The sequence below is a fragment of the Hemicordylus capensis genome, chromosome 1, assembly GCF_027244095.1.
Source record: "Hemicordylus capensis ecotype Gifberg chromosome 1, rHemCap1.1.pri, whole genome shotgun sequence".
Classification (NCBI taxonomy): Eukaryota; Metazoa; Chordata; class Lepidosauria; order Squamata; family Cordylidae; genus Hemicordylus; species Hemicordylus capensis.
In genome coordinates, this window is record NC_069657.1 from 158665829 (window position 1) to 158681114 (window position 15286).

The 15286-nt window shown below is 41.6% G+C and overlaps 1 protein-coding gene across 42 annotated transcripts in view; it reads right to left on the reverse strand.

The window, feature by feature from the left end:
• CLASP1 (cytoplasmic linker associated protein 1) overlaps window positions 1–15286 on the reverse strand; it is a 314919-nt gene that overhangs the window by 149219 nt on the left and 150414 nt on the right. For all 42 annotated transcript variants that reach the window (XM_053312677.1, XM_053312569.1, XM_053312671.1 and 39 more), the window contains 4 exons: window positions 5400–5552; window positions 3419–3492; window positions 2110–2202; window positions 1285–1430 (listed from right to left, as the gene is read on the reverse strand). In XM_053312677.1, the coding sequence (XP_053168652.1) occupies window positions 1285–1430; window positions 2110–2202; window positions 3419–3492; window positions 5400–5552 (466 nt within the window). The remainder of the gene's footprint in view (window positions 1–1284; window positions 1431–2109; window positions 2203–3418; window positions 3493–5399; window positions 5553–15286) is intronic.

A 15286-nucleotide genomic window follows, 5' to 3' on the forward strand; every position in this document is an offset into this window, starting at 1 on the left:
AATAGGAGACTACATGTGAGCACTGTAAGATATTCCCCTTAGGTGATGGGGCCACTTTGGGAAGAGCACATGCATGCTTACATGCACAAAGTTCCCAGTTCTCTCCCTGGTATCTCCCAAGATGGGCTGAGAGAGAATCTTGCCTGCAACCTTGGAGAAGCTGCCAGTCTGTGTGGACAATATTGAGCTAGATGGACCAATGGTCTGACTTGGTATAAGGCAGCTTCCTATGTTCTCAAAGACTCTGGTTTTTGACAGCATGTGTGATTCAACTGTCACTCAAACATAGTAAATAAAAAGCACACTTCTGCCTTCTCCTGGCCTGCACCTGATTACTTTACTTTCCCTTTTGGGTGATTACGCTAATTGTCTTCACCTCCATCGCACAACTATTTTATTCTATCTTTTCGCAGTGTATACTAGACTTTGCCAGCAATAATGTTCATCTGCTATGGCATCAATCCACAGTTGCTTCATTAAAATTAACTGGATAATTGTATATTAAAAATCAGCGATTAGTAGTACCTCCAATAAGAATAGTTTTCATGAACAACAATCCTGCTTAAATAATTCTAAGGTTAAAACCAGGATTTGGCCATCAAGAATATATGACACATCGTGCAACTGTAGGAGTACCAGAGTCAAGACATGATGGAACTCTTAGTTCATACTGTTTGCTGAAAGGGAATAATATTCTGAACCAGGAAGATTGAGATATCATTCTTGAAAGGAACGGCTTCAACACAGTAGGCATTGCTTGTTTGGAACAGTTATTTATCTCCTCCAAAACTGCATGAAATATTCATAGGATTAGCATGCCAGAGACATGCCAAATTGTTGAAGGACCAGAATGATGTAGAGATGAGTTTCTAAACACAACTGGATATTAGTAACATCATAAATGAAAGATCAATTGTTTACTTGTAAATGAGGAAGCTCTCAGACAACTGACTGGATAAGCACCTGAATGTGTGCAATTGCACAGTTCTATATACAGATGTATCTGGTGTTCACCCAAGTGGTAATGAAGATTGCCCATTTTCTCATTTGAAAACAAACTGGTCATTTTGTCCTTCTTAACAATAAACTGGAACTAGGTTGTAGAACTATGTTGTAACTGTCTGGGAGACAAAGACTCACAGCAGGGCGTGACTGACAAGGCCAGGCTGAGAACTGCTGAGGCCTAGCTGCCTCCGTCTCCCAACAGCAAAAAAGACAAGACTGTATTTTCCTGTTACAAGAATTAATACCACACTTTAGAATATTCGGTTTGGTGTTCCTTACCCCAATGTGATACAAGCCTCTCGTACCACCTGGGACCGCAAGTCCTTAGCAGATAATTTAAATGCTCCGTCGAGCAGGCGCAGGTGTTGGAAGAAGGTATCATACTCAGCAGCTCCAGCCAACAATAAAGACCTGATCTTTTTTAGCTGTCAGACAACAATAATTTTAAAAGTGAAATCAATAAATAGGTGTTGTTAATAAACATGCTGGCTATTTGTTAGTGTGCAGGCATGTGTGTGTGTATATGTGCGTGTGTGTGTGTATGTATGTGTGTGTGTGTGTGTGTGTGTGTGTGTGTGTGTGTATATATATATATATATATATATATATATATATATATATATATAGTGTGTGTGTGTGCGCGCGCACGCGTGATCACACACACAAACCTATGCATCCATTAAGAAACAAACATATTTGTTAATAAATATAGCCAAATTAAATTTAGCTCAACTTTGAAGATCAACTTATGGGCACAATGGACAACTTCTTTCGACATCGAAAGCTATACTGGAGAATGTGTCCTATTCAAATTTCTCTATACAATCAAGATAAGTAGACATTCTATTCTTTTTTTTCTTCTACCAAAGAAAACTAGAATTCTCAAGATACAATAAAATTATCTTAAATGTAGATAATCCCCTTAGGTAATTTCATTTTGCATGCGTGCCTATACACATGAACTTATTGCTTTAAAAAACCCCAACAATACTGCAGAATGGACAGACAAATTTGCAAATGTCCACACTGACATGAGGATATATAGGATATATACTGTGGTATCATTATAATACATAAAATGAGTTTGTATAATCAAACGCTTACTGCAGTTACTCTCTGTTCCCAATCGTGTTTATCATCAGATAGGATTTCTCTGATTTTGTTTATGGATTCTTCAAGGTCTCGGCTAGAATAGATCTGCATAGAGAAAACATACAAATTATTAAGATGCAAGATTTCAACTGAATCAGAGTATTCCTTACATGCTAAACTTAATATTCTCCAACAATCTAATAAATACTTAACAATTATATCAATCATCCATGCTATCTTTAAACAAACAAACAAACAAACAAACAAGCTGGGCAACATTCAGACTAATGCTGCACTTGCAGAAGTACATTCTTTTAGTGGTGGAGGCAATTTTGCAGATTTCCCCTCTTTCTCTGGTGTCATCAATGTCTTCCTGAAAATATGTCTTTGAAGGACCCCAACCGTCAGCAATGAATTTGGGGGGGTCATCAGAGGGCAGCGGGGGAACAGCCAAAGTAACTCTTCTCCCCACCCTCCATTGCAAGAGCAGAACGTACTTCCATGAGTGCATTAGTCTGGATGCCACCCACTAAGTTTTATATGTTACATTACCTTGAACAGAATGTAATAGGAGAGGCATGGGTTGAAAACACAGGGCTCCAGAGCCCCAGTTAATTGCAGGCCTTTTTTTCTCCTGTTACCTCATTATGAGAGCAGCAAGTAAGTTTTGGGAGTTAAAAAATTTCAATGACTTCCAGAATGATTAAGAAGCATCAGTCATTCTTTTTAAAAGATGGTCTGAATATTCTTTATTATTTGTAATTCCACACGTCTTTAAATTTGGCATTCAACTTTGTGTTCAATAAAACTAGCACACATTGGAGGCAAGCTGGTTCCAGAGTTGGAAAGCCGCGGTTCAATTCCTGTCTAATGTTTCTTGCAGGCATGGTTCTGAGCCAGACACCCAGCATCTCGGGTGATGTGTAAAAAGCATAGTAAAATATAAACTGTAGTTTTACAATTTACATTACATATATTTGAGGAAACAGACCTCCTACTAAGCTTGTAAAGAACATTCACACTGCTCAACAACTGTGAGTGTAATTGAAAGAAAGTAAGGAGGACACATTTAAGTTTCACTGTGTGAAATTTAGTCACAACCAGCTTTCTGTGTATTGTGTCAAATATGTGCAAAACACATCCACCACACACCATTTTCTATATTAGGTTTCTTGGCTTCTTATGAAATAATATATTGTGTACTTTTGTGATAGTCTGCGATGTATCCTTAACTCACAAGAACAGCATTCAGTGGGTGCCAATAAGGAACACCTGCTTTGACCTTTAAATAAATGTTTTGAAAATGCATGTGACTATTTACCTGAACTGTTGGAACATCATCAAAAGCTTTAATGAAGTCCTCCTCATCCACAGCACCAGCTCCTTCTTTAGTCACTGGCAAATGCAAAAGAGCCTTTTAATACTTTTTATTAAACAATATTAAAATAAGAACGTGACAGACAAAAGAAGCATGTGAACAAATAGAAAATGGGTAATGCTGTCATTTTTACAGTTCCTCTAAGATATTTGAATAGGAAAAGCAAAGAAACAAGAAAGATTACAACCTATGCAGAAAGATCCTTAAAACAGCCTAAGACAATAGCACAGAATATTATTCTAACTAGAGGGATGCCTTTTCTTTTAAAGGATTTAGTCCTATCTATAATTAATGAAAGTGTGGTATTCTTGACAGGGATACATGATGACGACAGAGAGATGAGTTGAAAAGAGAAAGTCTTTAAAATATTAATTAGATGGGTTATTGGACACAGAAACTCTGAAAGCTTCTGGTAGGTACTATTGGAAATATTTTGTACAACCCAATCATGTGCATGTTTACTCAGAAGCAAGTCACACTTTCAATGGGACTTAATGCATGCTAAGTGCGCTTAGGACTGCTGCTTTCATTATTTTCCCCCATGCAAACTTGTTTTCCACACAGTTTAATTCAGGCTTAATATCTGAAGCAGCTCTGGCTCTATAGGAGCTACACAAACTGCATAAAACTGAAGATTTTCACACAAAGCAAAAATCTTTATTTGTTGATTTTTTTTCTTGAAGGCAATAGCATGCAAGATTAAAACAGTGGCTGACATTCCGAGCAAGGATGCTCTGGAGAAGCAAGAGAGCAGCCTAACAGAACTTCCCAATGAACTGCAGGGGTATACCAGAGAAGAAGCCATTTTTTATGCCTTCCCCTTTCCCAGGAAATCCCCTGTTCCACCCGGAAATATGCCCCTGAGAGTTGCACAGCCCCTTGGGGACAGGGGAGGGCATCAAAAATTGCTGCTTCCCTGGTGCAGATAGTTGGGAAGTTCTGTTAGGCTGCTCTCTTGCAGCATCGGTGCTTCCTCACTTGGAATGTCAGCCACTATAGTTTCACGGGAGGATCTGGGGGCAAATGTCTGTATAACATTATGTAGCATCATGTTAACATGAGACTTTACTACCATGCTCAGGAAACACTTTTTAGTATGTTCACAAGAACTACGAACACCTTGGCTGTATTGTTTTAATGCAAGTTAGTGTTAGATGCTAATAATACATAGTTTATTGTGACGTTTTAACATGATTCCATATCAGAGAACTTTCCAGCATGTTCTTTTGATTCTCTACTGCTAAGCTTGGTCATGCCCTCATTTAATAAGTATATCTGGCTGATCTGGATCGTGATCCATTGCATTGATAAGGTATGGGTTCTGCGCCTGCGCAGGGACCTCACGGACCAATTAAGTAGCTCCTCGTGCCGCCCCCAACTGCCACGCATGTGATCGTGCTTCCATTATCCCAAGCAGCTGGGGCGTATTTTACTCAGTTTCTTCCAGTTACTTCCAGCCTGTCTCTTAAAGGAGGCTTAGTTTCATACCAGCCTTCTACTGAAGCCTGCCCACCCCCCACTCAATCCCTCAATTCCTAATTGGACACTGAAAAGAAAGAAACCCAGTGCTATGTAATGGTTAGCCTAGAGCTACACAACTCTGGACCTCCAGCTGTTTTTGGACTACAACCCCCATAATCCCCAGACACAGTGGCCAATAGTCAGGGATTAGAGGAGTTGTAGTCCAACATCTGCAAGACAGCTGACGCTGTGTAGCCTTAAGTTAGAGTGTCTTAGTAGAACCAAGGAGGTCCAGACTCAAATCTCCCTTCAGCCATGAAGCTGTACAACTTTGGAGCAGTCACTATCTCTCAGTCTAACTTATCTTACAGGGTTATTGTGAGGATAAAATGATGGTGGAAGAACAACTAAGTATGCTGCATGGAGGAAGGGTAAAATATACATGAAATAAAGGCTCGCCTACCTGGGGTCTTTGAGACTACAGCTGCCGTTCCAACTCTGCGAGCAGTTCCCATCCCACCTTTTCGAGACGTCGAAGGAGCCTTTGAAGATGTTGAGGAGCTAGCTGAGGAAGGTCTGTTCCCATCCACAGAGTCATCATCGTCAAAGTTTTTATCTGCAGAAGCAAAAGATGAAATTCAGGTATTTATGACTAGCCATTGCCTATTCTCTCCGTGGGAATGCACAACGGGAAGCCAAAAGGTTTGCATTCCCAATTCCAGGTTTATTGGAATTGCTTAACATGGTAGGCAGCCCTCTGGAAATCGTAGAGAACCATTGGGGCTGCTGCTTAAAACTGCTTTCAGGCAGCAGTGCAGCAGTCCTTCTGTAGTTTCCAATTTATCTATCTATCCATTTATTTTTAAAAATTTATATACTACCAAAGACTCTAGGCAGTGAACAATACCAATAATAATTAATTAAAATAAAATAAAATAAAATAATAATTATTATTATTATTAGCCAAACAACTAGCAAAACAGGTAGGTCTTGAGAAGGGCCTTAAAAGCGGCCAGGGAGGGGGCTGAACAAATCTAGGGGGGAGGAGAGTTCCAAATAAGACGGGCGGCCACAGAGAAGGCCCTCCTACAGGCCCAGGCACCACGCACTACACCAGGGCCTGGGACACTAAGGAGGGCCAGCTGAGAAGACCTCACAGGTCAGGATACAACTGGCCGAGAGAGGCGATCCCAGAGATATACAGGTGCTAAGCCCATAAGGGTTTTGTAGGTGAGAACCAGCACTTTGAATTGGACCCGGAAGCGAACAGGCAACCGGTGCAGTGACTGTAAAAGAGGTGTGACACTATGAAATCTACGGCCACCCATGAGGAGGCCGGCCCTGAAGTTTCAGAATCGTTTTCAAAGACAACCCTAGGTAGAGTGCATTACAGTAATCCAAACTGTTTCCAATGAAAGAAGCACTGATGCCCCAAAGTGATTTAAGGCATTCTGCAGTAGTGATGTGCGCGAACCTGTTGGGAGGCCCTTTTACAGGCCTCTGAACAGGTTTGAACACTGGACGGTTTGAAGGGTTTGAAGGTGGGGGTGGGACAACTTTAAAGGCAGAGTAGGATGCGCTTACCCCTCCCCCTGCTTTCATCCAGCTGGCGCTCGCTTGAAAACTGGTCTGGCAGGGAGGTACACTGCCGCCCCGCCAGACCATTTTCAAGCAAGCACTGGCAGGGGGAAAGGGTGAATGCACCCTCCCCTGCCCTTGTTGTCCCACCCCCGCCTTCGAACTGGCCCCCGCCGGTTCCATGCAAATCCCTATTTTGCAGCAGCCCCATCACTATACTATCAAGGCTGTCTTTGAAGTTCCACAGCAGCTGCAACAGGTCCCTATCATCAAAAGAGGGTTGCCCGTCATGTCAGCCACTATTTCGTAGGCCTCAAAACTACAAAACAGACACTGCATGATGGACAGCTTTTTTATTTCAAGAAAACAACTGGAATACTCAGTCATTCAAAGTCCATTCCATTCCCCCAAATGCTTCCAAAATGGAAAGGAAACATAATTGCTTTGTGAATATTTCTTGGACAGCCAGGAAAAGACTCTGTCAAGCAATCTGGCGCGGCCCATCATGTCCTGTATCCTTTCTCCAGCAGTGAAAGTATACAAATGTGTGTGTGCATGCTAATGACCTTCATCTCAATCATTCACACTTTATACTTTCAGCAGCAGAAAGCTTGGAGTCAAGGAATATTGTAAACATGAAGACATATGGTATGATTATATTACTTAGTATTATTCAAAACCATCCTCCACATATTTAAAAATAGGTCATTGCTGCATCCAGGGGCAATGAGTTTCACAGAGGAACAGTGTTCCCTCTAAGACATGTGCACATGTACGCACACAAGTGTTTTTTTAATGTCCGCTCAGTTAATTTTAGATCCTCCTTAGATTGAATCAGGAAGGTCGCACTCTGAATATACGTGCATACACGCTGCCTTGATACTGCTGCCGGAACAAAACTCATTCAGCACACAGATGAAAAAAATTAGAGAGAGAACACTTATGAATGGAAAGCATATCATAAAATCTGGAATGGAAAGCATATCATAATTTTTTTCATAAAATATGGGATGCATGTAATAAAATCTGATTAAAATCTGGCACATGATGACTACTTCATTGCATATTTTCCCACTCTCATTCTTTGTGAAAGCATCAACTATACATTTCTACACCCAAAACATTTATGGCAATTTGTTATTTTCACTATAATATCCCCTATAGTCAATTTGCGGCACTCAGTTACACTCAGGACTGATTCCATGAGAGCTTCTTTAGGACAACCAGAAATTAATAATGCCTGGTCCATAGATTGACCTTTACTAGTGTATACTTGATCTTAGCCAAAAGGCCGAGAAGTGATACCTGGTCCATAGATAATCTGCAGCATACCTCTTCGGGAGGTACTCTTGTTCCAGAGTTTTTTCTTAAAGAAAGTTCATTTGGTGGTAGCTCAGAGCAGAGCATTCTCAGTTGTGGCACCACAGTTATGAAATACTCTCCCAGAAGAGAGCACCGAGATGGATTTTAGAAAATTAGTAATAATGACAGAATTAATAATTCTATCAAACATTTGGAGACTACCGATGTTAGCTACTTTACTATTTGTACAGTTTATGTGCTTTTATTTTAAAATAGGTCATTGTAGTTTTAGTAGAATGTTGGACAACTCTCCAGATGCTTTCCTGGCAGAAAAGCAATTTATAACTAGACACTGCAAGGGGCTTGTATTAGCTCAGTGAAGGATTGGCATGGCTTTTTAAATATATATTTTTTTAACTCTCCTGTTGAACATCTAACTCCCGAGACCATTTAGCAAAACCATTTTGGCAAGTACCTTCAGCTTCAAAAGCAGTCTGCTCTGTAGCATGGAAACCACTATTAAGAGGCTTCAGCTCCCTTCCAGAACTAGTTTCACAGTTCTTTGGAGGCTGACCATTGACAATAAACATAAGTATGAAGGTTCTGATGAGACCATCGGCATCTTCAAAAGTTTCCAACAGCCAGTGTAGCCATTCTAAATGCATGAGATAAAATCTAACCCTGATCAATACTTACACATGAGTCCTCTATTCTGAATGAGAAAGCCTGAAGTGAAACATGCAAGAAATAGAGGCCTCTGAATGAAGCCACTCCCTCAGGCTTTCATTGCCTCCGATTGCTAACAATCTGAATTGTCATTCTCTGCACAGTCCCATGCAAGTCATTCACAATGGCATGCATATCATAACAGGTTGCAGGATCAAACCCATGAAAGTACAAACAGAATCCTAACTGTGAAATGGCCGTAACTGTGAAAAATAGAGCAAGGGAATTACACCCCAGCTATATTTTATTTTAGCTCCTTATAAGACAGTCATAGATCTATACATCAATTGGAGAAATAATTTCCTTGTTTTGTATTACTGTAAAGACAAGAAGAAAGCATAGATATTGCCAAAGCAGAGGCTTTTACTTGAAAGCAGAAAACCTGCATTACTCGTGCTAGTATACAGACACACCAAGGGTGTGGTTTCCTAATACCTGAGTATTAAATAAAACAGCTCGAGTTCCAAGTGTTTCTTCTGAGAAGAGCACTCCTTTTTTAAAAAAAATAATGTATCAAAAAAGAAAAATGACATTTTACTAATATTCCAGTACAGACATCATAGCGCTTTAAGCACGAGATACAGAAAGCTAGAATTCTACTGAAAAGTTACCCCCACACACCAAAAAAGATTTTCCCTGTTCACCATCAATAAACATTTCATTCTAATCACTAACTAGAATTACCTAATATTACATTGCCATGTATCCTTTACATTCCCTATGATCTTACACATTTGTTTCAAGACATCAGGTCTTTGAGCAGCACATGTGCCAGACAGTGAGAGAAACAAAGAACAGGATAAAATCTGCATACTGACTTCAGGCAAGGAGAAGATGCAAGCAGCCAGATATTTATTGTAAAGTAAAGAAAAGTAAAGTAAAATAAAACCAGTGTTCAGCCCAATATGACATTGGCTGATGGGTACAATTTTCATTAGCCATAAAGATCAGACCCTGTATGCTAGGTATACATTTCATAAGCCTAAATCCAAACCTGTTTTACTTCCACCCATTTTAGTGGACACAAACCAAGGTGGTATGCAGTTCCTCATGTTTAGCATTTATCCATCACAGCTGGTTTCTTAGTCCTCACACTAATATTAGTCATCACACTAAACCACCAAAGCTGGTTTAGAACTGATGACTAGCAATATGCAGCCACATGCCTTGTTTAAGGAGGCCTTTGTCTGCATACTACTCCTCAGTTAAAATGGAAAAAAAGAAACCCTTAAATACCTCTTCAATTTTCTCTAAATAAGAGAGAAAAATCATGAGAAGTTTGCTTACAGGTACATATCCTTTTGCAAATAAGCTTCCTCAACATCCCTTCATATTTTCCATAGCAAATCCAGATACAACGCTGTCTCGCAGACTGCTGCAGCTTTCAAGTCCAGCACAACATAATCAATCCTTGCCCCTTGTATTCATTAAGCATGCTGCTTTCACACACAGAGTTAAACAATCCAGGATTCAGTGCTGCTTAGGTGCCTGAGACTTTGGAGTCCAGTGCATCACATGGTCAGCGCCAGAGCATTTCAGACCCTTCAAGCTGCAAACTGGCTGGTATTCCAAAGCAGCTGCACCAGACAACCTCAGAGGAAGGCAAGCTGGCTAGGCTAGCAAAAGGAAGTAGCCCAAATTAATCCCCTGGGAAGTCTAATGGAAGCATCTCAACAACTGTCATCATTTATCCATGACAAATACATCTGTCATTATCGTTTTAAAAAAGTTAATGCCTTCAGCATTACATCAGGTGTAAATTTGGGGGAGGGGAGGGAGAGATGCTAAGCCAGGAATTCAAGAATCTGCATGGATAATGCCTGGCGCTGGGGGGTGGGGGTGGGGGTGTCCAGATTGCCCTATCTGATTGTATTTCTGAAACAAAGATCCTTCCATTTTCAGTCCCCAATAGTGTGCACCTGAGATAAGTAAACCCACTGTAATGTGTTGTACTTCCCTGTTTGTGAGCAACAGGATGTTCCACACAGCCTTTAAAAAGGTCGGGGTCCTTTGGTGAAGAGACTGGTAGATATTTAAGTGCCTTGTAATGATCTCTTTATCTACACATGTTTCAGTAATAAGGTAAAGTGTGCCATCAAGTCGATTTTGACTCCTGGCACCCACTGAGCCCTGTGGTTTTCTTTGGTAGAATACAGGAGGGGTTTACCATTGCCTCCTCCTGCACAGTATGAGATGATGCCTTTCAGGATCTTTCTATATCACTGCTGCCCGATATAGGTATTTCCCATAGTCTGGGAAACATAGACTATAGTCTGGGAAACATACCAGCAGGGATTCAAACCGGCAACCTTCTGCTTGTTAGTCAAGCATTTCCCCGCTGTGCCACTTAAGGTGGTTACTTAGTCCAAAATTCCAGTAAAATTAGAAAAGAAGTGAACCTGAGTATCAGGCATACTTCAGCACCTCTGCTGATCACCTCAAGAAGAGGGCTACAAATACTGAACATACTCGATTAAGTAATAACCGAGGTCAAAACTGGAAGAGCTGATTAGCGAAGATGCACTCTAAATATTCTCAAAGAATTTTAATGAAGCAGCATGCTCAGGGTCTTGTACGGTGGTTAATAAAGACAGCAACAAACACAAGCACATCAAACACAATAATTGCCATCATTTCCACAGAGCACAACAAAGATTGGTTTCCATGCCACGCAGTGCAACAGGGGCAATTCAGAACCACTCAAGTAGTGGTTCAGAATAACGCAAGTAGTTTTGCAGTGTGAGATTGCACACGGGTAAGAAGTAGCAAAAAAGCCCTGTTGTGAAGCACTGCAGTTGAGTTTGTTAGATGACTGCAGCAGCATAGGTAGTTCTGAACCACCTGCACTATAAGTCACAGCATGTATGCCACTATTTTTAACAGTTATCTTCCAAATATAAGTTAAGCTACAATCCTATACACACTACGGAAATCAGTGAGACTTGCTTTTGAATAAACATACACAGGTTTGTACCTGGAGTTAAGCCAAGGTTGGACAAGTCCCAGGCACCAGGGAGCCTAGAAATTTAACCAAGACACCTAAATTAGATCCTCTGAGTACCAGTTGCAGGGGAGTAACAGCAGGAGAGAGGGCATGCCCTCAATTCCTGCCTGTAGGCTTCCAGTGGCATCCGATGGGCCACTGTGTGAAACAGGATGCTGGACTAGATGGGCCTTGGGCCTAATCCAGCAGTGCTGTTCTTATGTTCTAATTAAGATACTCAAACACAGAGTTAATAAAATCTTTATTTGTCCCAGGCAGCCCTGTTTCTGTTCTAAGTATGTTACTTGTAAACAGAATAAAGAGAAGCCCATTTACCTTCCCACTCCACAATGTTCATAACCAAGGTAATTTTGTCTAGTGTTCATTGTCTGGCTGCTAGATCCAAAGAAAATTTGACAAGGGAATCATGGATTGTGTCCAGGAGAGGGCCCAGTTGGCACACACCAGCTGCAACTAGTGAAAGGCACTTTGTGCCAAAGACAATTAGGCCTCAAGTGACTCAGCTGAACCTAGGAGTGCCCCTAATTTCAAACTTGCTCCTTTAGGAGGAATGCAACCCCATTCCCAACAGGTTGTATACCATCATCCTGAACCAACAAACCACCTACCCACAGCCATCTTGCTGGAACTGAACTTCAGTTTATTAGTTCTATTCTAGTCCATTACCTATTCCCTATACCAATTCAGCATTTTCACTGCCTCACTTGATTTGGATGCAAACACTGCAGCCCAAATTCCTGAATGACCTCTCCTAGAGGTTTAATGTAGTTGTTAAAAAGCATGGGGCACAACACAGATTCTTGGGGGGCATAAATGCCACTGGGTCAAACAGCAGTCCCCCTGCGCCATCTTCTGAAATTAGCCCTCCAAATAAAAATGGAACCACTGTAACACCATGCTCCAATTTGAAAGTTATCCAGAAGTCCAGCTACCCATCTAGTCCAGCATCCTGTTTTGCACAGTGGCCCACCAGATGCCACTGGAAGCCACAGGCAGGAGTTAAGGGCATGCCCTCTCTCCTGCTGTTACTCCAGTGCAACTGGTACTCAGAGGCATCCTGCCTTTGAGGCTGGAGGTGGCCTATAGCCCTTTGACTAGTAGCTGTTGATAGACCTCTCCTTCATGAAGTTATCCAAGCCCTTCTTAAAGCCACCCAGGTTGTTGGCTGTCACCACATCCTGTGGCAGAGAATTCCACAAGTTGATTATGTCTTGTGTGAAAAAGTACTTCCGTTTGTTGGTCCTAGATTTCCCAGCAATCAATTTGATGGGATGACCCCTGGCTCTAGTGTTCTGTGAGAGGGAGAAGAATTTCTCTCTATTTACTTTCTCCACACCATGCATGATTTTATAGACCTATATCATGCCTCCCTGCAGTCATCTTTTTTCTAAACTAAAAAGCCCCTGGTGTTGTAGCCTAGCCTCATAAGAAAGGTGCTCTAGGCCCCTGATCTTATCAAAGGTTGCTGAGAGGTCCAAGAAAATCAACAGGGTCACTCTCCCCTTCCCAGTAAAACAGATCCTTCAGAGTAACCAAGACCATTTCTGTGCAAAATCAGGCCTGAACCCAGACTGAAATGGTTACTCATAATCTTGAGGATCTTGAATAAGGTGGTGATATTTGCAACCAACCAATAGTCCAGGGCCCAGGGAAGCTTTTATTTAAGTGCAGTTCACAATCATTCTCTTTCAAGGCAAACCAGACCACTCCCTCTCACAAGGAGCCATTAATTACTTCCCAGAACAGCACGTCAATCCTCCTTTACTAAATATTATTAGTCACAAGGAACAATGGGGGAGAAGGCATGAAGTAGGCCGTCCTGCTACAAACACCTTGTCCACACCCTTCAGGCCACATTAACTGGAATACCTCCCTCAACCCAAGACCCAGAAGTGCTCTGGGCATATCAGTAGGCAACACTGTAGAACTCAGGGCATCCAAGCAGGGATGAATGCAGGGCATTTTATCCAGAGACAGTCTAGCAAAACAAGTCATAGTGTGCTTCTGAGGCCTCCTGACATCTTTCCGCAGGCCAAACTGAGGTAAGCCCTGCACCACTTGAAAAAACCCTGATGCAGTAAAGAAGCTCCACTGCAATGGTGACTGAAAAGCGGTACTCTTAGGAGCAGTTGTGTTCCTAAGCAGTATTGTCCGAGTCATTGCCATATGCCACATGGTGACTAAGGCTTCAATAAAATAATATTGCTACAGAGGCTGCAATATAAAACCAAAGGCCAGGCGGGGAGAGAAGCTTCTTAACCCCTTTCCTCAACTGTTTTAGCATCCCAACACCTGCTTCTCCTCCGACCCGACAGAAAGTGGTATAAAGTACAGAGTGACATGGTGATTTTTAGCAGAAAAGCTGCTGGAGGGATAAAGATTAAGAAAGCCATGCCATGCCAGTTTCCTGTCTTGGATTATAATCTTCACAGATGCATTACATAAAAGGGAAAGACTGAGGTCAGACTACATGTGACATGTGTAGTCAGCCCTTTGGTACAATTCAGGCTAAAGACCTTGTTTTTAGCCTAACAAGATTTCAAAATACCAGTAGCATTACAGCGGTACTGTTGAGTACCAATGTAACACAAGTACACAAGGAAGCCTGATCCTCTGGTGATGCCAACAACCTGGATGGCTTTAAGAGGGGCTTGGATAACTACATGGAGGAGAGGTCTATCAATGGCTACTAAGTCGGAGGGCTGTGGGCCACCCCCAGCCTCAAAGGCAGGATGCCTCTGAGTACCAGTTGCAGGAGAGTAACAGCAGGAGAGAGGGCATGCCCTCAACACCAGCCTGCAGCTTCCAGTGGCATCTGGTGGGCCTCTGTGCGAAACAGGATGCTGGACTAGATGGGCCTTGGGCCTGATCCAGCAGCGCTGTTCTTATGTTCCTATGACCCTAAAGTCATGCCAAAAATTGCTGCAAGAGTTTATCCTGTTCTCATAAGCATACTGATTTTATAATTACTATGATACAACTGGCATGCGCATCAGAAATGAGAGCACAGGCCAACATCAGACTGAATTATTCAGGAGCAGTCCCACTGAAATTAATAAGACAATTTAGTCACAACTAACTTTTCCCATTGTTTTCAATGGGATTGTTCATCAGTAACAGTCTGCACATCAGTCACAGAATATAAACAAGCAAAGTAAAGCAATTCTTGGTAATGATAAAAGCAACTCTTCTGAAGAGTCTCTTAAAAGAATGCTACTCCAAATAGGAGGTAGATTTATTATCATTTCTATCATATGCAGCATACAGCATGCTTTACAAATCTGTATCTCATTTAACTTTATAACAATCCCAGGAAGTAAGTTAGCCTGAAAGTGGGGTTGGCAGAGACAAACCAGTGAGTTTCTTTTTGTGCTGAGCAAGATTTTGAGCACAAGGGTACCAAACTCAAAATAAACCTGCATCACACTGGTACCCTAACACCATACATCCTGATCTTCTGAAAGAAAGAAATCGTTACCATAAGAATTGGCCTAATGCTTCATAGTAACTGCATTTATGTGCTTGTATGTTGTGCTTGTATGTTTCTCTCCCCTTGCCTCTGCATAAGCTAGAGCAAAGAAATCAAAAACATGCTTGGAAAATGTTTTGTCTGTTATTTTAGACAGTCACTCTGCAACCCCTTCCCCAAGGTAAAAATGCCCAGTTCCTTCCATTCTTTTCTTAGGTGCTTGTCCATTTAAAATAGAGCAGTGACCTAATCCTCTCTCAGTCATAGCTTT